The following is a 26,463-nucleotide window of genomic DNA, read 5'->3' on the forward strand; positions in this document are numbered from 1 at the left end:
AAAATGCCAGGTCATCCACTGTGTTTTTATATGTACTATGGCCTGTTTGGGGCTTTCTGTTTTCTTCTGCTGACTTCTCTGTTTGTACTCAGTAAGTACCAATATTGACCTTTTGCGCCCAGAGCAACCTGTCTATCCTCACTGTTCACCCTCTTTAACATCTTCCTGACTATTTTCATTTGGGTTGCTCTTCAGGTGAACTTTAGTATCACTTTATACAGTTTTCACCCCCACACCCCACTGGTACTTGGTGAAAATGGCATTAACACTGGGGGCGTTGACACCTGCCTGCTTCATCTCCTGTCTGGGAGTGTGGCTCGTGTTCTGTGCATCCTCATGTCCCCTCTTTCATGAAGATCTGGCACATTTCTTCTCAGAATAATCGTCAGGTATTTGGGGATTTTTACTGCTATGTGAGTACAGCCCTTTTACTATATATTCTATCACATTGGTAAGAAAGGATCTGGTTCTTCTATATTTACTGGGGTTTTTTAAGACATAATTTTTCTTCAGAATTTTCATTGGTTAGAAAAAAGCTTAAATATCAAATATCAAAAATAACAGGAGCCAAATAACCACAAGCCCACTAGACTTCTTCTTGATTCTTTCCCACCTATTTAACTATAGTTTTATGATTCAAAATTCTGTCATACTGTGATGCCTGGGTGGCTCAGTAGTTGAGCATCTGCCTTTGGTTCATATTGTGATCCTGAGGTCCTAGGATCGAGTCCTGCATCAGGCTCCCCACAGGGAGCCTGCTTCTCCCTCTGCCTGTATCTCTGCCTGTGTGTCTCTCATGAATAAATAAGTAAAATATTTTTTAAGTCACTGTTAGTTGTGTTTTTGCTTCTTTGAAAATAATCTATTATTTTTTTCTATTTTTAAAATTTTATCTTTGGTTTTCAGTCATTTTATGTTTATATGTGATTTTCTTTGTATTTTTCCTGCTTGTAGTTTGTAGTACTCCTTTTATCAACTGTTTGATGTCGTTTACCAACTTTGGAAAATTCTCAGTATTATCTCTTTCAATATTGCTTCTGCTCCTTGCCTTCTCCTCCCCCTCTGGGACTATGGTTATGATACCTGTTTTAGAACTTTTCACCATGGTCTGTGCATCTCTTATGTTCTGTTCAGTATTTTCTATCTTTTTCTCTACATGCCTCAGGCTGGATGTTTTGTATAATCTTCGATTCTTGTCTCTATCCTTTCAATTCTTTACTCAAATTTTCTATTTCTCATCTAATATCATAATCATTTATCACAATTACTCTAATTCCGTAACTGAAAACCACAATGTCTATATCTCCGGTGGATCCATTCTTTTGTTTCTTCTTGGTTTTTGGTCACTTTATCTTGTTTCCTGGAATGCCAAGCAATTTTCTGTTGAATAGCGTGAATGAAAATGCGAGGTTACTTATAGCTATAAATATTGTTATCTTCCTCAAAAGATGATTTGCTTTTGCTTTTGGCAGACAATTAGACAGGGGCAAATTACCTTTATCCAACCAAGGATTAGTCCACTGGGAAGATGGGCTTCAGTTTTTGTGGAAGCTGGTAAATTTCTGGATCATCTCTTCCCCTAGACTACCAAGGACCCTCTTTCTTGATAAGCCCTGAACTTCAACTTTTTCTCTAGTCTCATAGACTTTTGAAAGCTGTCCTCAGCTTTTCAACCATCACTTAAAAATCAGCAAATTCCTCAAGGGAAAATGTGGCATCAGACATCAGACTTACATTCTGTGCTTCCCTTCCTCTGAAGTCATGCCTTCAACTTCTTATTGCCTAGGGTTTTTCCTTACTGCCTCTCTTATGCCTTCAATTAGATGCTTTTTATTTATTTTTTAAAATATTTATTCATTTGAGAAAGAGAGAGTGTGAGCTGGGGGAAGGGCAGAGGGAGAGGGAGAGAGAATCCTCCAGCAGACACCCTGTTAAGTGCAGAGCCTGATGCAGGGCTCAAACCCAGGACCCTGAGATCATGACCTAAGCCAAAATCAAGAGTCAATCGCTTAACAAGCTGAGCCACCCAGGTACCCCAATTAGATGCTTTTTAATGTTTTCTCCAATGTTTATAGTTGTTCTACATGGGAAGGTTGATGTACAACATGCCATTCTGCCACTACCCAATGTGTAGAACTCTCCAGGCTGTTTAAAAGTTTTATAAAATTTGTTCTTATGCTTTTTGCACTTAACTTAGAAATACTACCTATTCTTCATTCATTCACAAATATTTATTGAATATTTACTGTGTTCCAGTCATTGTTTTAAAGGTGCTCATGTTCTTTTGTTCTTCTTTTGATTACTTATAATGATCAATGTTTAGATCTTCCTTCTGATAGAGCCACGTAATCTAGTGTGTCCTTACATTCTGTGATCTCTGCTTTCACTATACTGCTCTTTAATATTGTCTAGAGTTTTTGTCCTATGCAGTTAACAGATATTTTCTCTTTTATTTGATCTAAGCTTTTTGAAAAAATAGCCAACAGTGAATTTTGCCAAAATATTATATTCCCCTTACTTCCCATATCTCTTACAGCAACTCCTGAAGTTGTTTCTTTTATTACTGGAACACTTCTTTCAAGAGTTTTGTCTGAGGATCTGTGTATGGCAGATGTTCTATCGAGTTCAGTTTCCTGAAGAAGCCCTTTTTGGTTTCCACCTGCTCCAGTCTGGACTGATTACCCTCTATGCCTGGTGCACATCTGAGAGCCTGGGGCTTCTCCTCACCATCACTGGGATCCCCTTGACCCCTGTCCTGTGCTGGATCTCCCACTTCCTATTTCCCTTGTTTGGGTTACTCCATTGCCTTGGTGGAGCATATTCTCATTTGGCTCCCTCAGAAATGGTACACAGAAGGGTAATTTTAAGAGGCCTTACATATCTGAAAATGTCTCACATTTGATCGGTAATTTGGCCAGAGATAAAATTCTATGTTGATATGGTTGTCCTTCAGATTTTTGAAGGCAATGTTCCCTTGTAACATTTTGTGAGTTTTTTCTTCATTTGCTGGAAGTTTTTCTTAATCAGTCTTTTCCAAAGACCATCTTTTGCAATAAGAGATCACCATGGTCAACTCTCTGCTAATTAAGTTATAAGTTTAATAATATGAATGGCTTTCTATGAATATATAAATTACCTTAAAAGGATCTAAGAAAACACTGAAGCCCAAAAGACCAATAACCTTCTAGAGGAAGGAAGGAGATGAAGGCACTGCACTTCCCCAAACACCAGAAAAGCAGCCAGGCCAAACAGTGCTGTCAAACTTCCAGGGAAGAGGTGATTCCTGTGGTTGAAGCTGGTCCCGAGTCTCAGAACATGGCAAAGCACCCATGAGCAAGGGAGCATTGTTCCAGGAAGCCAGGCTGGCTTGCTATTAGGAAATGGGCTGATCTGCTGCAAATGGAGCAGAAACAAAGCCCCGTTTTGTCTGCTCCACTGCCACCCATCCCATAACCACAGTCCTGGGAGAAGTCCAACTCTGAAAAGTAGGGCACCTCTGGTTTCCTGGCAGCTCTTTCTGCACCCTCCAGTCTTGGTCAGCGAGACGAGAACTGTGTTGTCCTCTCGTGCACATTCTCACAGACCTGGGACAAAAGTCTCAGCAGCTGCCACCCCTTACAAGTACCTCTCCTGTCTTAGGTTCTACTTCTCTCTTTCCAGCGTGTGCTGGGCCTTTTTCCAGCTTTGAGATAATCCACTTTCCCCAATGAAGCAAAAAGCAATCAGGAGCCTGAGCCTGGGCTCTCTGTGTCTGTGTTGCAGCAGATCATGAACCCTGCTAGAGCAGCATTTACATGCCTTGACCCAGAGAGTCTGGAGTTGGGGGTGCAGAAAGCTGATTAAGATGCTCAGTGATTCTGAATCTCTCAGGTTCTTTGTTTCAGGCCATCCCCTGCACTTTGGAGGGCTTCAGCTTGAGGGCCACCTATATTTGCCATCTGCCCATAGATACCTGTCACTAGAAACAGGCCACATCTCTGGGCCACAACTCAATAGAAGCACACCAGCTGTGACCTTAGAAGGGGCCTCAATGGATCTCAAAATGCTGGAGCTCATTGCCTTCCAGGGCCAGTCTGTTCTCCCTCTGTTCCTGAGCCACTTGCTGGGTACTGCCCACCCTTCCTGGCCATACTGTGGGGTCTAGGCTGGAGGCCTGTCCTAGCACCCCTGTTTGAGGCAGTGAGGCTCTTCAGCCTCCTTTTCCTTGTGAGATTCTGATTTGTCTGCCCTGCTTCCTGAGGTGGTCTCTTACCAGGCCTTTCTTGTTGTAAGTTTCCTGTGCTCCTAAGCACAAAGCCTCTCTTTTTGGCCCTCTGCTCAGTCTTTGCCAGGGCATTTCTAGACCTGATTACAATCACACTCCTACTTCTCAGCTGCCTAGATGGCATAGATGGCAAACTCAGGCATTGATTTGTTCAACAAAGGATTTAGGTAGAATTTCACTTACATCATTTGTATATAAATCCCCTTCCATTTCCCCGTTTCTCACCAGCCAAAAGGAATCTAGTTTTGGCTTCATTACCTTGGAGAACCTCTGACTTTTTGCATACCCTGGCCTCTGGGTAGCCACTGTGACTGTGACCTTCTATTGCTAGTTGGCCAACAGTATGTCTGAGGGGCATTTTGTTCCTCATCCAACATCAAGCTCTGTTTCCACTTAGCTTTGTCTTCCTCTGGCTAGCCAGACCTCCACTCTCAATCATTCTTTTGGTCTCTTGTGCACACAGTTTTGATTCCTATTACTTTGTCTTCTTGTGTTTTGTTTTCAAATCTGGGTCTCATTATGTACACATCTTAAATATTTTATGGTTCATATGTTGTGGTAGTCTGAATAATGGCCCACCAAATCCCTAGAACTTGTGAATATTACCTTACATGGAAAAAAAGGATCTTGCAGTGTGATTAAGTTAATGATTTTGAGATGAGATTATCCTGAATTATCAGAATGGGCTCTAACTGCCACCACAATGCCTCCTAATAAGGGGGGAGGTGGAGGGAGGAAACACAGAGAGAAGGAGGCTGTGTGACCACAGGGCAGAAATGGGAGTGATGTGGCCACAAGCCAAGAAATGCTAGCAGCAACCAAAAACTGGAAGAAGCAAGGAGTACATTCTTCCCTTAGAGCATCAGCAGAAGGGCCTGCTACCACCCTTGATTTTGGCCCAGTGGTTCAGATTTCAGACTTCTTTTTTTTTAGGATTTTATTTATTTGTTAGAGAGCAGGAGATGAGGGAAGGGCAGAGGGAGAGGGAGAAACAGACTTCCCACTAAGCAGAGGCCTGACACAGGGCTCGATCCCAGGACCCCCGGGATCATGACCTGAGCTGAAGGCAGACACTTAACCAGCTGAGCCACCCAGGCACCTAGATTTCAGACTTCTGATCTCCAAAACTATAAGGGAATAAATATCCCTTGTTTTAAGCCACCAAATACGTGATAATTTGTTATAGCAGCCAAAGAAAACTAATACATAAGCCAACATCTCAAAAATTCTTTCAGGCTCTAGATATTTTAGCTTATGGATCATCTGCTCTGTATCTACTTATTAGCGATCACTTCAACAGATAAACACAATTAATGAAAATCTTTTTTTTTCCTGGTATGCAAAGTGACATAATGCAAGTGACATTATTTCCTGAGCACAATCATGCAAAGGCAGAAAAACTTGCTCTTCACGAAGGCCGTATACTCTCCCCAAACCTGGAATTGGTGATAGGAGATGAAGTGTGCTGTCCAATGGGGAGAACCTACATTAAACACCAGGAGAGTGGGCAGCCTGGATGGCTCAGTGGTTTAGCGCCGCCTTCAGCCCAGGCTGTGATCCTGGAGACCCGGGATTGAGTCCCACGTCGGGCTCCCTGCATGAAGCCTGCTTCTCCCTCTGCCTGTGTCTCTGCCTCTCTCCCTTTCTATGTGTCTCTCATGAATAAATAAATAAAATCTTAAAAAAAAAAAAAAAAGGAGGGATCCCTGGGTGGCGCAGCGGTTTGGCGCCTGCCTTTGGCCCAGGGCGCGATCCTGGAGACCCGGGATCGAATCCCATATCAGGCTCCCGATGCATGGAGCCTGCTTCTCCCTCTGCCTGTGTCTCTGCCTCTCTCTCTCTCTCTCTCTCTCTCTCTCTGTGACTATCATAAGTAAATTTAAAAAAAAAAAAATTAAAAAAAAAAAAAAAGGAGACCAAGACTGATCAGATTAAAATCGGCATGGCTATATCAATATCAGATACATTAGACTTCAGTACAAGAAATATTCCCAGGCCAGGGATGTTTCGTAAAGAAAAACCAGTCCTAAGAAGAGGGCTTCAAAGCATTGAAGCAAGCCTGCCAGGACTAAAGGGAAAGACAGACCCAGCAGAGCTGGAGATTTGAGCATTGCTTTCTCAACAATTGACGAGAACAAGTACAGGGAGAGAGGTAGGAGGTGGGTAATGTTATTCAGCAGCGACCACAGAATATGGTTCTAAGTACACCAGAAAGCACTCATCAAGATATGAGTCTCAATAGAGTTAGAAGAACTGAAATCATAGTGAATCTGTAGAATTAAGAACAAAAAGTATATGTGGGAAATTTCCAAATATTTGGAAAATGAAGGATGTATTTCTAAACACATGGGTCAAAGAAAAAAGTCACAAGAGATATTAGAAAATATTTAAGCTGAGGGTGCCTGGCTCAGTTGGTGGATCACATGACCCTCAGTCTTGGGGTTGTGAGTCCAAGCCCCACATTAGGTGTGGAGATCACTAAAAAAGTTTTTTTTAACTTAAAAAAAGAAAATATTTTGAGGCCGATAAACATATCTTCTCATCTATGACCACAGTGTATGTCTCTCCATTATGTAGGTCTTCCTTAATTCCTCTCAGCAATGCATGTAGTTTGCAGTGTGCAAGTCACACACATGTCTGAAATTATAGGATGCAACTGAAGAAGTACTCAGAGATTTGTGGCATTAGATGCTTATGTTAGGAAACAAGAAAAGTCTACAATAAATTATCAAAGCTTTAAGCTTCATCCTAAGAGGCTAGAAAAATAAAAGCAACTTCAATCCTTAGTAGAAGGAAGATAGGAGGTGTAGAAATCAATGTACTAGAAAACAGAAAAATAGAGAAAATCAATGAAACCCACGCAGGATTTTTGAAAAGATGAATAAAACTGATAAATCGCTATCAGGGAGACTGGAGGGGGCAGGGGTGCAGCAATATCAGGAATGAAAAGGTGCACACTAGCAAGAACTCTACAGATACTAAAAGAATAATAGGGAAACGTAATTAACAACCTTATGTCCATAAGTTTGATAACTCAAATTTCTTGAAAGACACGAATTACCAAAACTGATAAAATATGGAACAACTTGAAAGCTTTTTATCTATTAAAAAAGTTGAATTTGTAATAAAAACCTTCCCAGTGCTATATGACTTCACTAGAAACTCTATCAAACATTTAAGAAAGTAATTCCATCCTTTATAAATACTTTCAGAAAAGATAAGAAGAGTGAATATTTTCCAGTCTTTTTGAGGCCAGAATTATCTTGATACTAAACAAAGAGATTGCACAAAGAGAAAATTGCAGACCAATAGACCTCATGATCATAGATGCAAAAATCCTTCACAATATTAGCAAATCAAACCTAACAATGTAGAAAAAGGACAATATTCCATGACCAGTTGGAGTTTATCCAAGGAATGCACTGTTGGTTTAACACCAGTTACTTTAGATTAACAACATTAGTTTAACAAAAAATAATCAATGTAATTAATGATATTAAGAAAATAGAGAAAAACCATGTAATTATCTCAATAGATGCAGAAAGGGATTTGACAAAATTTGAGAGATACTTATTATAAAAATATAAAAAGTTTTAGTGAGCCAGAAGATTTCCTCAACATGATAAAATGGCATAGATGAAAAACCTATAGCTAACATCTTAGTTAATTGTGAAAAACTCAGTTATTTTTCCAAGGAAACAAAGCAAGAATGTCCAGTCCAACAACTTCTATTCAACATTGTGCTGGAGGTTCTAGCCAGTGCAATAAAACATAAAAAGACAATAATAAAGGGGATGAGGTTTGGAAAAAAGCTTTCTTTGCAGACAGCATCATAGTATACACAGAATATCCTAAGAGACTTACAAAAGATGCTACTAGAACCAACAAGAATATTTAGCAAAGACATAGGAAACAAAGTTAATATATATGAATCTATGGTATTTATATATAGTAACAATAAACAACTGAAAATTTTTAAGGTAAAACAATACAATTACAATATCATCCAAAAAGCAGTTTATTTTGAAAAGGAAGAACAAATTTTGAGTTTTACCTGATTTCAGAACTTGCTATAAAGCTACAGTAATCAAAACAGTGCATTATTAGTATAAGGGTAGAAACATACATCATTAAAAGTCCAGAAACAGGGATCCCTGGGTGGCGCAGCGGTTTAGCGCCTGCCTTTGGCTCAGGGCGCGATCCTGGAGACCCGGGATCGAGTCCTACGTCGGGCTCCCGGTCATGGAGCCTGCTTCTCCCTCTGCCTATGTCTCTGCCCCCACCTCTCTCTCTCTCTCTCTCTCTCTCTCTCTCTCTCTCTGTGTGTGTGTGTGTGTGTGACTATCGTAAATAAAAAAAAAAAAGTCCAGAAACAGACCCTCACATATATGATTAACTCACCTTCAATAGAGATGCTAACATAATTTGGTGGGGTAAAGAATAATCTTTCCAATGATGCTGGAGCAGCTGGATATCCACTTAGAAAAAATAAGGTTTGATTCTTACCTCACACCATATACACAGATTAACTCAAAATGGATCATAGACCTAAAGATAAAATTTCAAACTATAAACGTTCTAGAAGAATATATAAGAGAAAAAAATCCTTTCATCTATGGGGCAAAGATTTTTTTTTATTGGTGTTCAATTTGCCAATATAGAATAACACCCAGTGCTCATTCCATCAAGTGCCCCCCTCAGTGCCCGTCACCCAGTCACCCCCACCCCCCGCCCACCTCCCTTTCTACCACCCCTTGTTCGTTTCCCAGAGTTATGAGTCTCTCACGTTCTGTCTCCCTTTCTGATATTTCTCACTCATTTTTCTCCTTTCCCCTTTATTCCCTTTCACTATTTTTTATATTCCCTAAATGGATGAGACCATATAATGTTTGTGCTTCTCCGATTGACGTATTTTACTCAGCACAATACCCTCCAGTTCCAGAAGTATCAGCCACTTCATTGGAAAATTGATAAATTGAGCTACATTGAAATTTAACATACTTGCTCTAGAACAATACCAGTAGACAATGAAAAAGCAAGCAACAGACTGGAAGAAAATATTCACAATACACATCTCTGACAACAGATGACTGTCCAAATGCATACAAAACTCTTACAACTCAGTGATAGGAAGACAAGTAACCCTCAAAAGATTTAGCAGATACTTCATAAATGCCAATAAGCACATGAAAATATGTTCAGTATCACTAGTTATGGAAATGCAAATTACAACCACAATTAGATACCTCTCCAAACTCACAAGAATGGCTAAAACTAAAAAGATTAATAATCACTGTTGACAATGGTTTGGAGAAACTACAACTCTCATATATTGCAGTTGGGAGTGTAAAACTGTAAGTCATTTGGGGAAAAAAATAATCCTTTTCTTATAAGGTAAACACACATTTAGCATACAAGCCAGCAATTCCACTCTTAGGTATTTACCCAAGAGACATACACATACACATGTAAACAAAGACTTGTGTCAAAATTCCTACTAGCTGTAATCACAGTAGTCATAACCCAGAAAAATTCATGTCTATCAACAAAGGATCAATTTGCAAATTGTGTCAATGGAAAACGATCAGCAAGGAAAAGAAATGAACAAAGGACATACATAGCAATGTAAGTCTCAAAGATATTGTGCTAACTGGCACAAAAATAGACACATCGATCAGTGGAACAGGATAAAGAGCCCAGAAATAAATGCTCATTTATATGGTTGATTAATCTATGACAAAGCAAACAAGAATATGCAATGGGAAAAAGACAGTCTCTTCAACAAATGATGTTGGGAAAACTGGACAGCCACATGCAGAAGAATGAAACTGGACCACTTTACTACACCATACACAAACATAAATTCAAAATGGATTGAAGACCTAAATGTGAGACCTAACACCACAAAACCCCTAAAAGAAAACACAGGCAGTAATCTCTTGGACATTAGCCTAAGCAACACATTTATGGAGATGTTTCCTGAGGCATCTAAATAACAAACTATTGGGACTACATCAAAATAAAAAGCCTTTGCACAGGAAAGGAAACCATCAACAAAATAAAAGGGCAACCTACTGAATGGGAGAAAATATTTGCAAATGATATATCTGATAAGGGGTTAGGTTACCATGCACATCATAAAAGGAACTTACACAACTCAATACCAAAAAATAACAATCCAATTTTTTAAGTAGGCAGAGGATCTTGAATAGACATTTTTCCAAAGAAGACATACAGATGGCCAAGAGACACACACATAGATGCTTGACATCACTCGTCATCAGGGAAATACGAGTCAAAACCACAATGAAATATCACCTCACACCTGTCAGAATGGCTAGAATCAAAAAGATAAGTAACAACAGGTGTTGGTGAGGATGTGGAGAAAAAAGAACCCTTGAACACTGTTGGTGGAAATGTAAGTTGGTGCAGCCACTGTGGAAAACAGTATTGAGGTTCCTCAAAAAATAAAAAAATAGGAATATCATATGGTCATCCTACTACTGGGTATTTACCAAAACAAGAGGAAAAGACTAATTTGAAGACAATGCACCCCTGTGTTCAGTGCAGCATTATTTACAATAGCAAAGATATGGAAGCACCAGAAGTGTCCATTGATGGATGAATGAATACGATGTGGTGTAGAAGATATATATATATATATATATATATATATATATATATATATATATTTATTTATTTATTTATTTATTTATTTATTTATTTATTTATTTATAATGGAGTATTACTCAACCATAAAAAAAGAATGAGATTTTGCTATTTGTGACAACACAGATGGACCCAGAAGGTATTAAGTAAAATAAGTCAAAAAAAAAAAAAAAAGACAAAGACAAATACCATCTGATTTCACTTATATGTAGAATCTAAAAAAAAATGAGCAAAGAAAAAACTAGAAACAGACTCATAAGTACAGAAAATAAAGTGGTGGTAGCCTGATGGGATGTGAATGGGGGAATGGCTGAAATAGGTGAATGGGATTGAGAGGCACCAGCCTCAAGTTATAAAATAAATTAGTCACTGGATGAAAAGTACAGCACAGGGAATATAATCAATGATACTGTAATAACATTGGTGACAGATGGGGACTGCACTTATGGTGGTGGACACTGTGTAATGTATAGGATTTTTGAATTGCTATGTTGCACACCTAAAACTACCATAACATTGTATGTCAACTATACTTGAATAATAAAAAATTTTTAACTATATTAAGCTAAGTGAAAGTAGCCAGACACAAGAGTATGTACCATATGCTTCCATTTATATAAGATATAAGGCAAATCTAACCTACAGTGGCAGTAAGGATCTGCACCTCCCTGGGGCTGCAGAATTTGGGGTGGTTTGACTTCAGAGGGGCATGAAGGAACATTTGGAATAAGAGGAATGTTCTGTATCCTGATTGTGTTTGTGGTTATACAGGTGTATCCATTTTTGAAATTTCATTGGACTGTGCACTTAAAATGGGTGCAATTTATCACGTGTTAATTATACGTGAATAAAATTAATTTTTAGAAGCCAATAAAAGAAAACAGGAGACCTGGCCCTCTCTGCCAGCCACAGCATCCTCCACTCACAGGTAAACCCTTAACCTATGTCCCGAACCAGTCATCGTACTTTGTGTTAAGCCACTTCAGACACTTCTGCATCCGGAAGGGTCAGCGGACCTGGGCTTCTGGGGTGGGGTGGGAGTGAACTAACTACCCAACAAGCAGATGCAAAAGCAGAATCCCTCTAAGGTATCAGGAACCAGAGGCCCTGCCCCACTGTGGCCAGTGGAAATCACACACTGAGCTTGCCTTGTGCCTCTCAGCCATTTTCATCTTTCTTTTGTAGGAATATTTTGTCTTCGTTAGGGTGTTAGCCCTTCATCTCTGATACATGTTATGAATATTTTCTCCTTGTTTGTTTGTCTTTTGACTTTGCTTATGGTATCTTACACCACACTAAAGACGTGGGGTTTTGGGTGGTAGTGGTGGTAGGGGAGGTGATCCATCAACCCTTCCCCTCACTGCATCTAGATTTGGTTACAGAGGAGCTTGTCAGGTTTTCTGGTCCCCTTCTCCAAACGGCTCTCCAGATGTCCCAGAACCATCTACCAGGAAGCCCATCTTTATTCCACGGGATTTCTGCATGTCATTGAATCTGCCCCTGAGGTGTCTGTTCTACTCAGGTGCTCTGGCTCTTCTCTTGCTTGCACCACACCACTGCACTGTTCAGGGCTTGCTGCCTGTTTTAATGTCTGGGTGGCCCAGCCCCTCCCCCCCCAGAGTTCTTCTGTTTCCAAGCCTTTATACACCATGTGAACACCAGCATCTAGTCCCATGGAAACACTTCTTGGTATTTTTATTGAGATCGCATTAAATACATAAATTACTGTAAGGAGAGCTGATATCCTGATGATATTGAAATATCTCAGTCAAGAACAAGGGATGCCTTTGCATTCAGTCAAGTCCACTTTTGTGTCTTTCAGGAGGTTTTAAAGATTTTTCATATAGGTTTGACACATTTCTTGTTGTTTATTCCTAAGTATTTTGTCATTTTCACTGAAGTTGTAAACGAAGTCCTTTCTTCCATTGTATGTTCATTCATGTTATTGCCATACATGGTCTATTGCCTTGCTATGCTAATTTTATTTCTTGCTACTTTATGAATTATTTTATCATTGTTTTTCTAGGGATTTCCAGAATACTACCTTGTCATCTGCAACTAGAGATAGTTTTCTTCATATTTTTCAATTCTTATGACTCTGATGATATAGCTAATAGTTCCAGAACAAGGTTAAATAGTATTGGAGGTAGTGAGCACCCTTGCCTTGCTTCTGACCTTAGTAAGAGTGCTTCTGGTGTTTCTCCATATAGTAGGATGCCAACTTTAGGATTGGGGTGTGTATTTTATAATTTTAAGGAAGTATCCAGCTACTCCTATTTTCCCAAGAGTTTTTATTAGGAGTAGGTATTGAATTTTGTCATAGGATTTTTTCAACAACTATATAGACAATCACATAATTTGCTCCTTAGTTCCATTAATGTGATGCATTATATTAATAGCTATCCTAACATTGAACCAACCTTGCTTTCCTAGTATAAACTCTGCTTGGCCATGGGTACTATTTTCTTATTATAGGGTTGGACTCCATTTGCCAATATTCTATTTTAGATTATTACATCAATCAATATTCATAGGAGGTAGGGTCTGTGATTTTCCTTCATTAAACTCTCTATTGGGGTGCCTGGGTGGCTCAGTTGGTTAAGTGTCTGCCTTCAGCTCAGGTCATGATCCCAGGGTCCTGGGATCAAGCTCCGCATCAGGCTCCCTGCTCAGCGGGAAGCCTGCTTCTCTCTCCCACTCACTCCCCCTGCTTATGCTCTCTCTGTCAAATAAATAAATAAAAATCTTTCTAAAAAATAAAATAAACTCTATCATGTTTTGGTATAACTGTTATACATACTTAATAAAATACATTTTTCTTCATTTTCTGTTTGATAAAATTCCCCTTTGAAACCATATGGGTCTGGAGGACTTTGTGGGGTAGTTCCTTAATAATTTTCTCTGTTTCTTCTTTGGACATTCCTCTGTGGCCTAACTTTGATCTCTACTAGAGCAAATTTTTATTACTGTATTTTCTTAAGAAAAGTCCATGTCACCTAAGTTTTTTAATTTATTTGCATAGAGTTCTGCAAAATAACTTAAGATTTTTTAAATTTCTTGCATATCTGTAGTTACCTTCCCTTATTGTTTCTTATTTTGTATATCTGTGCTTGTTCCCTTTTGATTATACCAGCTAATGGTTTATCTATTTTATTTTTTACAGTAACCAGGATTTTTATTTATTAATTTGGTCTAGTGTTTTGCTGTTCTCTACTTCATCAATTTCTGTTCCTATCTTTATTCTAACTTTATTATTTCTCTCCTGTGTGTTCTTTGATTTGTTGTTCTTTTTATTGTTTTTTAAGTTGAAAACTTAGTTCATATACAGTTGGCTCTTGAACAACATAGGTATGAACTGCATGGGTTCATTTAAATGAGGACTTTGGGGCACCTGGCTTGCTCAGTTGGTTGGATGTGTGTCTTCAGTTCAGGTCATGATCTCAGGGTCCTGGTATCAAACACTGCATCGGGCTCCTTGCTCTACGGGGAGCCTGCTTTGCCCTCTCCCTCTGCCTGTAACTCCCCCTGCTTGTGCTCTCTTTCTCTGTAAAGTAAATTAATAAAAAAAATTTTTAAGATTTTATTTATTTGTAAATAAATATATTTACCTTTTTTAAGATTTTATTTATTCATAAGAGACATTAGAGAGAAGCAGAGATATAGGCAGAGGAAGAAGCAGGCTCCCTGCAGGAAGCCCTATGCAGGACTCAATCCCAGGACCCCGGGATCACACCCTGAACCAAAGGCAGATGCTCAACCACTGAGCCACCCGAGTGCCCCATAAATAAAATCTTTTTAAGAAATTAAATAAATAAGGACTTTTTTTGCTTCAGGACAGTACTGTAGATGTATTTTCTCTTCTTTACGATTTTCTTAACATTTTCTTTTCCATGACTTACTCTATTGTAAAAATGCAGTATATGATACATGTAACACACAGAACATGTGTTAACTGACTGTTTATGTCATCAGTGAGGTCTCCAGTCAACGGGGGGCTATTAGTAGTTAAGTTTTGGGGAAGTCAAAAGTTATACATGGATTTTCGACTGTGCAGGGAATCAGCACCCCAACCCCTGTGTCGTTCAAAGGCCAACTGTACGTTTATTCTTTCATTTAATTTATTGGTATTTATTGGTATTTATTGGTATTTATTCAATACCAAGTGTTCAGGGCTATGAAATTTCCTCACTGTTTTAAATGTAATCTACTGCATCTGACATACAATGTATTCATTAGAAGTTATATAATTTTTTTAAAAGATTGTATTTGTTGAGAGAGAGAGTGCAAATGGACAGAGAGAACAGAAGCAGAGGGAAGTAGACTCCCCCCTGAGCAGGGAGCCTCACACGGGACTCCATCCCAGGACCCTGAGATCACAACCTGAGCCGAAGGCAGATGCTTCACCGACGGAGCCACCCAGGTGCCCCAGAAAGCTATATAATTTGTATTTTTCTTCACCCCAAATCTGAAAGAAGTGTTTTTTGTTTTATTCTAGGTAGATGGGATTGGGTTTGGTTTGGGAGAAAAGAGGGCTTTGGTTTTAGTTTTTAGTTTTCTTGCACTGTGATCAAAATGTTATTTTAATATTTTTGCTCAGTGCAATCTTTTGATATTTTCTGGTGCCCTAATGTATGATGGGTTATTATGAATATGCTGTATGTGTTCAGGAAGAAAATATATTCTCTACTATGAGAGCGTGGTTTTGATATACATCTATAATATCTATGTATTGATTATACTGTTTGGATCTTGTCACACTTTGGGAAGAAGCAGGTTCTGGGAGAATTTAATGTTTCATCATACAACTCCTGGCCTGACAGCACTAAGGAGAGGTCACCTACGTGCTTGGTTGCGGGGCCTGGCTCTAAAGTGCTTGGTCCTTCCCTCCCTACAGCTGCCACTGGAGGGTCTGAGTCCTTGTCACGGATGGCTGGGCAAGAAGCAGGGAAAGCCAGTCCTAGCAAGTTTTCCAGCAGTGTCTTTCCTGAGCAGGCTGGGAGCACCTGTAGGCTTTCCCAAATAAAGGGAGGGAGGGTGGACAGTGACCTAGGAGTGGACACATATTTGTTCTGAGCATGAATGCATGTTGGCTTTTTGCTTCTCATCTAAATAGAGCTGTTAATGATACCAAGTTCAAGAGTGAGATAAACAAGTGGGCAAAATATCTTGGTACAGTGGGAAAAGCACAAGAATGCATTGGTACTTAGATCACGTGGTAAAAATTTGTGCACTCCAGAAGGCCAGTGAACATGGGAAAGTTGGCGTCTCTGAGGGTCTGTCCCCCCAACAGAAACACCAAAAAATCAAGCAAAAACTGTCAGAACCAGCTTTGTCAGAACTCTGGAAAACAGTCAACAGTTTATAGCAACTAAGGAAATGCTGAATCAAGAAAAAGCAACTACAGATGGTGGGAGTGCTTTGTGGCATTTGCACACCTCCACCTCCCTTTGGGGCCCAGGTGCCTGGTTCCACAGAGAGTGAGCAGACCTTGTTCAGAGATCCACATTTAGTCTAAGCTGTCTGGGGGCTGCCCCAGGGCCTGACAACATGCATTGTTTCTTCTACCTCAGAACTCACTTGGGGCAGACAAGTGGGGGCATTGTTAGAAAACATGTAACTTAAACAGCCACAGGGCAAGATAATAGGGAGGTTTGGGAGGAGCAATTGGGAAAAACTGCTGGGGTGGGGGGCACCTAGGCAGGGCAGTGGGTGAAATGTCCCACTTGGTTTCAGCTCAAGTGTGATCTCAGAGTCGTGGGCTGGAGCCCCACGTGAAGCTCCACGCTCAGCGGAGAGTCTGCTGGAGACTTTGCCTCTACCTCTGCCCTTCCCACTTGTCCTGTCCCCCTCCCCTCCCTCTAGAATAAATAAACATATCTCAAAAGGAAAAAAAAAAAGAAGAAGAAGAAGAACTTCCTGGGCACTCAAAGCTGCCTGTGCACACCAGGAAATTTAGAGAGCCACATGCATGCCCGAGGAAGCTCACACACTCAGAAAAGACTGGAGAAGACCCCAGGCTCTTCTGCGGGGCTGGTGTCTAGGCCCAGTGCCAGCTGGAAGGGAAGGATAAGGCAGCGCTGCCAACGGCCCAGAGCAGAGCTGACCCACAAAGATGGGGACAGATTCCCTTTTCTATTTCCGTCCTCATGCATCTGAAATGCCTACTCTGTCAGAGACACCTGGTCCACCTGAGGCACATAGCTGTGCAGGGAGGTGGGCACCTGGAGCTACTCAAACAGCTCAGCTTTACCCTCTGCAGACTGTGGCAGTTCACATGCTGGTCAGGTGTTGAGTTGATCTTTATTTTGTCTGAGTGCTGTAGGCTTAAGACTGGCTCACCCACCAGCCCAACCATATCTGCAAGGAAGGCCAAGGCTGCCCAACTATCCTACACAGCCCAGTGTGGAGTCCACTGGGCTCCTAGGCCCAGGTGCCCTGCACTGGGAGCAGGCTCTCCTCAAGTTCTGTTTGGTACCCCTTTGGTGAAAATCCTTTTTGTGTTTGATGCTCAGGAATATGGCCAGCTTGCACCTGCTCAGCCACAGCATTAGCATCCATGTGGAGAGCCCATGCTGAGCCAGATCTGCAGGTGCTGAATGTCCCCCCCTCCCTATGGACAGGTTTGAAATGGTTAAGAGCCGTGGTGGGTGGCATGCTGCTTGGACTCACATGGCCTCCTCTGCAGGCACGATGCTGATATGCCTGACCACATGCCATCTCTCCACACAGGAAGGACATTCCCCCAGAATGTGTGACATATGCAGACAGAGAGCAGACCAAGAAGGTGGTGTACTCCGTGGTCTACGGAGCAGGTAGGCTGCGGACCAGTCTTGGGTGTCACCTGTAGGCCACCTGGAAGTGGCCCTTGTCGTCTGCCCTAAAGAGATCATTCTTGCCCCTTGGAGCTCACTCTGTGAGTTCCCAAGTGTCATTTACAAAACACCAATGACATCTGTGATGCACCAGATACCAGCCAGACCCCTCAAGGCTATTAACTCCCTCAGCATCTGGCCAGCTGAGATAATAAGCACAGGAGTGAACGTAGACCAAGATTGCCCAGCTCGGGGGCATGCAGGGCTCACACCTGGCCCCAACCTCACATGGCTGTGTTGGGGACCATTTCTGTCCTTGAGATGCTCAAGGGGACTTCATCCTAACCCAGGACACAAGGCAGAGTGTCCTTGTCACCCTCCCCCCCCCTTTTCCTGACGTGGCTCATTAAATTCTATGGAAACTCTTTTCTCCCTCTACATCATGCTGAGCCAGCGAGGCCTCGTGTCCCCTCAGGATAGCAAGGGAGAGTGTCAGAAGGGGCCGTGGGCCAGCCAGCACCTCTGGAAGGAAGGGCACATCTGGCTGTCCACTGGCCTGCATGGACTGCCTTTCCTTTGGGTCAGTCCTGTTTGAGCAGCACAGCACGTGCAAGAACACTGAGAGGAGAATTTGTTTCCCTGCCACTCAAGGAAAGGCAGCAAAAGGGGATGAGCTTTCAGGGCAGGAAAGTCCAGGCAGATGTATAGTCGATTATATGCAAGAGCCACCTTGTACTTCTGCAGTGTGACCATGTGCTGGGACGTGAGAGACTTGCATATGATGGGTCTGGAACGTGCCTCCTGCTGGCCAGTCTGGCTCCCAGCCTAGGCCCTGTAGTCACTCTCTCTGCTGCACACCCCCACATCCACAGAGCTCCCTCTCTCAGCCGTCCCTGACCACTGTATCAGAGATCCATTTCCAGATCACACATTCGTGGTCATTCTGTTTGTGGGTCTCTGTGGTCTCACCTGCAGCTCCACTGGGGGGCACATCAGCAGCCCTCAGGTCTTGCCACATGGGTCCCCCAACATAGGCAGAGCTTACCACACAGTGGCTTCATTCTTGGGAGCCAGCGAGATGGTGCTACACACTTATATACACCATCCCAGGTCAATACCTCCATGACCCACACTCCAGGGGAGGGGGTTCCGTGAGGAGCATGAAGACCAGGAGGCAGGACCTTGGAAGCCGCTTAAGAGTCCATCAGTCACACACCGCTGTCCAGGCTTGGGGCCCCCAGCCCTGTGCAGCACGCAGCACACCTTCCATGGCTCACTTCCTCCAGAGTGCCACCCATGCTCCCAGCCCCAGGAGCCCCATGAAGCAGGAGCTCTGCCAGCTATGCCCATGGCCAGGCACACAGCAGGCTCATAATAAATACCGAACCAATTAGCAAACTGGGTAGTTATCTGACTCTACTTGTGAAAACATTTTGTGTACACAGAAACAGGCTAAAAAACTTTGAAAAAATTGAACTCAGTGGTGATAGCAGGATGATTCAGATTTGCTTGGTCTGTCTCCTCCTCTTGGCCTCTCTCTGTGTGCTTCTGAAACTTCCCGGGCTACTGTCGGGGGTGGGGGCCAAGAGAGACGCAGCATTCCACCAAGTTATATTAGATTTTGGTGCTTTGCCTCCTTGAGCCATATGTCATAGACATACTGTTAGCTTTGGCTCTGCGGGAAGAGTGTTACCCCGCTTCCCTGGCAGGTAGCCTGGCTAGAGTCCTAACTCTTCCCCCCTCCTGGACCTGTGACCTTCCACAGAGCCCTCCACCCCCTTTGCCCCAGTCACATATTCATCAGTGAGAAGGTAGGCTTGTTGGGGTGGTGGCTGGCACCCTGGGTGCCCCTTGGTTCAGTGCACACCAGTACATAGTGCTATGGGACCAGCATTGTGTGCAGTAGTGGGGCCACCACCTTGGATCCAGCTGGGAGAGAGGGATGGGTGCAGAGCCATCAGTGCAGCCTTGCACAGATGGCAGGACGCACCCAAAAGCAGTCTTCACTTCTGCTGGTTTGGCACCTTCTGGAGGATGCACTTTATAAAGAGCTCCACTTTGTAAACAAGCAGTGAGTCATTAGCCATGATGTTAGTGAAAAGAGTAATTTGGCTGCTTTTAGCCCTGACGGTGACAGGGTTCCCACCCCAAGCCTCCATTTCTGCTGTTCCTGTTGTCACCGGCCTGCTTGACAGCAGATTCCTGAGCATCTGCTGGCATCAGCACACGGCTGTGCCATCCTCCCCACGTGTGAGGCCAGAGTCTTGCCAGGCGAGCCTGTTGGGTCTCTTGGGCTGCTGGGAACCCTCTGGAAATGCAGCACATATGCTTCCTACCAGCTGGCTTTCAAGGGCTGCATGAAAGGTACCACTGAGGGTCTGGAAGCTGCTGCTTTGAATGCTAGGGACACATGGCAGCGGCATTGCCTAGGTTGGCGCCATCAGCATGAGGCTGTCATCAGTGAGAGACAGGCAAGGAGAATTAGAACAGTGATATGAGCAGAGAAGGTGCTCAAGAGAGACTTCACATCTGTGCGGGCCTCCAGTGGTCTGAGGGTGGAACAGCCTGATCCCCACACCTCCCCCAGACTCTGCCAGGGGTGGGGTGGTCCCTGCCAGAATCGTGGTGACCACAGAGCAGCTGTTCCCCGGGAGCCTCACCCAAAGGGATGACCCATGAGCTCACTACCCCTCCTTCAGCCACCTGCCAACTAACTGCACCCTAGCCCAGTCCTGCCAATGGTCCCTCTGAGCCCATCAGGACTCACTGCCTCCAGGAAGCCTCTCCTGATGGTCTTGCTCTGAGCTCTCCCTGCTCCTAAAGTCCATTCAACCTCTGATTCTCCTCAAGTCGTCCAGCGTTTAAGTTTGCCTCTATATCCAGTCACATTTGATCAGCAGACATCCCCAAGTGTGTGCCCAAGTGTGGGCACAGGGGGCCTTGGGGATGGTGCTGTGCTTGCTCCCACGGGCTGACATCCATCACAGGAATTGCATGGGCCAGGAGGACAACATAGAGTATCTCATGCACATGCCACAGAGTTACTAGTGCCAAGTGGGGCTGAGATAGGCTGGGCAGGCTGTCCAAGCAGTTCTGAAAGACACATAGAGGTAGTCACGTCTGCTCCAGTTAGACCAGCCAGCACCGCTGGAGGCCCACTATGTGCCAAGCACTCACAAGGCCTAGGGCTACAGACCAGAGGAGAGACTATTAGCAAATATGCTGAGAGAGCGCTTGGAGAAAAGGGAGTGAAGATTGTCTTCCTAAAGATGTAGCGCATGCTCACACACGATGTAATTAGCCATCTGTGGGAAAACACATTGTGTGTTCTCGTAGGATTTCAGAGATGAGGAGTGACTTGTGCTTCCACCAAGGGGGCTCTCACTGTCAGGGGTACTCTCAGGGGGACAAGCCTGTGGGCAATTACGACTCACATGGGAGAAACGTGATCACGTGAACCAAAGCACGGAGGAGAGTTGTGTGGAAGGGGCTAGTGGAACCCAAGGCCATCCTGCTTGGGGGGCCTCTGAGTGTGACAGGCCCACTGGAAGGGCACCGGAGCAGGAATCCAGAGAACTGACTGGACTCTCTATCTCTTTCCCAGTCTCTGTCATTTTCCTTGTGGTTGCTGCATTTTTTCAGCCTCTGGTAAACAGGCTTCTTCACAGGACCTCAACCTCTCTGCTCTTCAGATATCCTAGCATCTCTACCTAATAAAGGAATGATTTCTCAGCCATACATACTGAGAAGGAGAAGTGTGACTTCTGTAATGGCCAAGCAGGTCCCAGCACATGTATCAACTATAAATTAGGGAAAAAGTACTACCTAAAGGTACTAAAAAGTGACCTTAGGGAGGAATGGTTCAGGGTGAGTTCCCCTTTTTTATAGCTCTTCACCCAGAGACAGTCCTCAGCCTGTGTTATGAGCAGCCAAAACACCAACAGAAGTCCATAGTCTTACTTGCTTGAAGAAACAGAGGACATACTTTGAAGCAACCAGAGAATCTGGAAAGTGAGGGAGAAATCTCAGAAAAAAAGAGAGCCAAAGAAGCTCAAGAATCCCAAATTCTGGGTATGAACTCGGCGCAAACCTCTGGCTGACCCCTAACGATGCCGAAGTAGGGCAGACTTCAAATAGCCCAGCCAAAGTGAAATGGACTGATCTGAGATTTCAGCTGCTTCCCACTGCAAAGCAACAAAGTTCAAAGTTTGATGTTGGCCACATTAGCTGCCTCCTTTAAAAAAAGGTTAATAATCCAGAACAAAACATAATAGAATCCAAAGTGTCTACCACATTTCATTCACAACATCCAGTATTTAATCCAAAATGACTGAACATATGAAGAAACAGGATAATTTGATCTATACTCAAAAGAAAAGGCCATCACAGAAGCAAATCCTGAGATGACCCAGATGTTGAAATTAGCAGACAAGGATTTTAAAGCCACTGTTATAACTGAGCTGAAGGATGTAAAGGAAGGCATGCTCATAAAGAATGAAAAGAAAATAGGAAATCTCAGAAAATAAAAAGAACCAAATGGAAATCCTAAAACTGAAAATTACAATGTCAGAAATAAAAAATTCACTGACGAGGATTAATAGTAGATTAGATGTGAGAAAGGATTTAGCTGAGGAGACTCAGGTTCCCGCGAGCCAGACCTGCTGGAGGTGTCCAGCCATCATCCAATTCCTTTCTGAAAGCTGATGGAGTTTTGCACCAGAGTGATGTAGCAGAGGGGCACTGATCAGAAAGTCACAGAAAGAAGGAATTAGAGATGGATTATTTCAGTGTAATGTATTCATGAAGCTATCACATGGTCTTAATTAAGCCCTAATAGGGAAAATTGAGTTTTTTTGTTTGTTTGTTTCTGTCCAAATGCCATGGGACAGTCAGGCAAGCTTGGCAAGAGCAAGGACAGATGCTCCACAAGCTCTCTCTGCTGTGAGAGATTTTGGGGAGCACAGAGCACCACTGCAGCCTTTACCATTCTCCCTAGCCGAGCGGTGGAAGCAGACATCTGCCCCTTTGCTTCCCCAAGATGTGCGACCACTGAAAGCATCAGCTGCCCAGGGCTAGAGTGGCCTGGCCACAGAGAAGATTGGATCTGTGAGCCCCATCCATCCTGCTCCTTCAGACATGTCCCCTTAACAGCTCCTGGGATAAGGACTAGTGTTTGTGAGTTGTAGGTGAAGAAATGGGGCTGACGGCAGGCCACAAAACTGCCCCAAGGCCACACAGAATTTCCAGTGGGTGACCCAGGTCAGCATGGCCTCAACACCTGCTCCCAGCAGTCTGTGCTGGAGCTGAGGTTCTGTCCTGACCAGATCTTGCTGTAAACAGTCTCACAAGAATACCTGCATCCTCTGGGAAAGAAATAGTGGCCTGGACCAGAAGTGTTTGTCTCAAAATAAAAATTTCAAGGATGGGAGCTCCTAAGTACATTTTCTCATGATTTAGTGATGGAATATTTCCTTCCCTTTTCCTCTGTGCCTCTCCCTGATGTCCTCCACTCAGGTCAGGTCTCCCTCTGGACGGGGCAGTAGAGCTACTCACTCATGACTTTATAAGCAGTACTTGCCGGGCACTCAGCCAACATCACTGAGTAAATACATGTTTATCAGGCACCAGTCTAGGCCGAGCAGCACTGAGCACTTAGCTGGAAAGCCTAAGCCAACACCATCCTGACCAATCAGAAGAGACGGGTGGTGCCCCGGGACCTGGACTCATAGGGTCTCCCAAGGGCCCTTCCGAGGGTCCACTGCTGTGTGTGGTGGCCACTGCCTGGCAGCTTGCTCTCCTGGTCCCCACAGGTGTGACCAGGGCTTGCCTCTGATCTTGAGCGTTTCTGTCCACATAGGGAAGGAGAGGCTTGCAGTGTGCCTTGGGGTTACTGTACAGGAAGCTGCCCAGTTTTTGGAGAGTTTTTTGCAGAAGTACAAGAAAATCAAGGACTTTGTCCAAACAACCATTGCCCAGTGTCACCAGACAGGTGAGCCAGATGCAGCCAAAACCTTTGCAGTCCCCTCTTCCCCTCCCTGCTGACTACATACCTGGTCTCCTGGCCCCTGCTTCTTTGGGGGTGGCCTGCATGTGGGAGGGGACTGGCGGGCATGTGGGAGGGGACTGGGTGAGCGTGAAATGGGACCAAAGGCTCCATTGTGAGAAGGGTCCAGAGTAGGATCAGCTTGAGGCAATCTCAGAGTCAGAAAATGCTCGATGGGGGATGCCTGGGTGGCTCAGCGGTTGAGCATCTACCTTCAGCTCAGGGCAGGATCCTGGGCAGCTTCAGCCCAGGATCGAGTCCCACATCAGGCTCCCTGCATGGAGACTGCTTCTCCCTCTGCCTGTGTCTCTGCCTCTCTCTGTGTCTCTCATGAATAATAAATAAATAAATAAATAAATAAATAAATAAATAAATAAAATCTTTAAAAATACATAAATAAATTTGGCTTGTTTCTAGTTAACCAAATTTATACCATCTTTCAAGAAAGAAAGAAAGAAAGAAAGAAAGAAAGAAAGAAAGAAAGAAAGAAAGAAAGAAATTGCTCGATAAGCAGAGAGAGAAACTCTTTCACCTAAAAGTGGAGAACACATGCTCATATGAAAAGCACATGGTATGTTTACAAAATTTCAACACAATTTGGTCACAGATTTCAAAGACTATCAAATAGAACATGTCATGTGACCACAGTGGGATGCAAAGGTAGCTCATACCTCAGTGTGTGGCCATCCGTCTGTCCACCTGCTTGAAAATGTATCACACTCCTTAATGACTTAGAATTAGAAGTCACAAGAACATTACAAACATCTTAGAAATAAATGACAGGGAGAGGATCTCCATACTGACACTTCATGTAGAAGAAATGGAATACTTTAAAAGTAGATTTTAAAAGGAAAGAAAGAAATTTGTGAATATAAATTGGTTGTATTCAACCCAAGACATTTGGAAGAGAGCATCACAGAGAAATGAAGAAGTGGGAAGGAAAGAAATGAGCTGGAGCAGAAATTCAGGAAGCAGACCTTGGGAAAGGAGCCAGCCACAGGTACAGAGGGGCACTCGGGCTTTATGGAAGGGACAGCTGTGGGCCAGCCCTCCTGATGGCTGTGGTGTGCTCCCTTGGGGTCCCTCAGGAGCCAGGCTTGCTGAGGACTGGCAGTCCTGGGCAGCCCTCCCACAGGCTCCTCCTGGGCCTGACCATGTGTCCAGGCAGTAGCCCCACATGGGGCCCCTGTGGGCACTGAACACACTTAGTGCCCAGCTCCCTTGCAAAAGAAAGCCAGCAAACCGCTTCCATCCCCAGCAAGCATCTAACAGGCTCCCTGGACCTGGGGGCTGAGCCCCCACCTGCTGCAACCCGCACCTTCAACAAAGGGAAAATAAAATACTGCCCACTTTGAAATGTCAGAAGAGCAACAGAACCCAGTGTTGACGAGAGTATATGGAGTCAGGATTGCCATAGGCAGAGGACTGTGAAGGTGCAGGCACGATTTCAGTGGCTTTCCATAAAGTAACTCATGTAATCCTCACTGCAGTTCTACAACTGGGTAGTACCCTTTACCCATCTTACAGATGAGGAAAATGAGTCACCAAGAAGTTAAGTAGCTTCTCACATTCACACAGCTAACAGGCAGTACCAGGCCAGGATCCTGCCCCAGGCAGCTTAGGCCCAAAGCCAGCACCCTCCCTGCCACCTCATACTCAACTCTCAAAGGGCCACACACGAGGTATGCATGCCCTGCAACCTGGCTATTACATTTCTGGGCAAACACTGAAGAAATCGTCAAATGATCATTAAAATCTTCCACAGACATTTGTTGAGGCTCAGGCACTGTGTTGATGCCAGTGATTCCATCCAAGAGCAGACAGAAAGACCGGGTAAGCAAGTACATTCAGACAGGATCAGAATGATGGGATTCTCAGTGTGAAAAAAGCCAACAAGATGCCAGTACAGAGAGTGGCAGAGGGAGGTCCCTGGAGAGCAGTATGAGCCCCAGCCTCACTGGGGGTGACCTCTAGGCCACCATGTGAAAGGCCGGGAGAGCCTGGAGCAGCACTGGGGTGGGCAGGTGGCTGGGGGAAGCACAGGGCCAGAGACAAGGCCAGCAGGCCTGCACCCTGTGTGGCACACCACGCCACAGGAAGAGCCTGGGGTTTTTTTGCACAAATCGGTCCTCGAGCATGGGAAATAGATTAGCAGGAGAAGCTAAAGTCAGAGCCGGTACCCCGGGAGCAGTCTGAAGTGTCAGGGTCTCAGCCCAGCATCTGAGGTGGGATGGATGGAGAACACAGCAAGGAGGCAGCATCAGCTGCTGGCTAGAGCAGGGCTCAGGTCCCAGGTGTGGGTGGCAGCTCTCCGCATGGGCATACCTGACCTTACTGGGGCTGGAGCAGGCACACGAGGTAGATCTATCAGGGTGCTGATGATAGGTAGGTCCGGAGTCCTTTCCAAGGCCCTGGGGAGAGGCCCTGCAAGCTGCGCATATCGTCTGGTCCTTTATAAAATTGGCAAAAGCAAGGCATTTTGACTGCAATCGACTGAGAGGCTGCCTCCTCCTCCCCAGCCCCTCCTTTCTATGCCAGGGGGCATCAGAGTGACCACAGCCAGTTTGGGATCCAGCTAAGGGGAAGTCGAGTCAGTGACTCATTTAATTTGGATTTCAGTGCAGATATTTTTGTGGTTTATCACTCTTTCCCTGAATGATTGAGGGATGCTGGCC

At 43.9% G+C, this 26,463-nt stretch overlaps 1 protein-coding gene across 2 annotated transcripts in view; it reads left to right on the plus strand.

Annotated features, from left to right (window-relative positions):
* POLN (DNA polymerase nu) overlaps positions 1-26,463 on the plus strand; it is a 156,408-nt gene that overhangs the window by 117,990 nt on the left and 11,955 nt on the right. For both annotated transcript variants that reach the window (XM_077876322.1, XM_077876323.1), the window contains exons 20-21: positions 17,663-17,745; positions 23,603-23,734. In XM_077876322.1, the coding sequence (XP_077732448.1) occupies positions 17,663-17,745; positions 23,603-23,734 (215 nt within the window). The remainder of the gene's footprint in view (positions 1-17,662; positions 17,746-23,602; positions 23,735-26,463) is intronic.

Source organism: Canis aureus, chromosome 2 (genome assembly GCF_053574225.1).
Source record: "Canis aureus isolate CA01 chromosome 2, VMU_Caureus_v.1.0, whole genome shotgun sequence".
NCBI classification, from domain to species: Eukaryota; Metazoa; Chordata; class Mammalia; order Carnivora; family Canidae; genus Canis; species Canis aureus.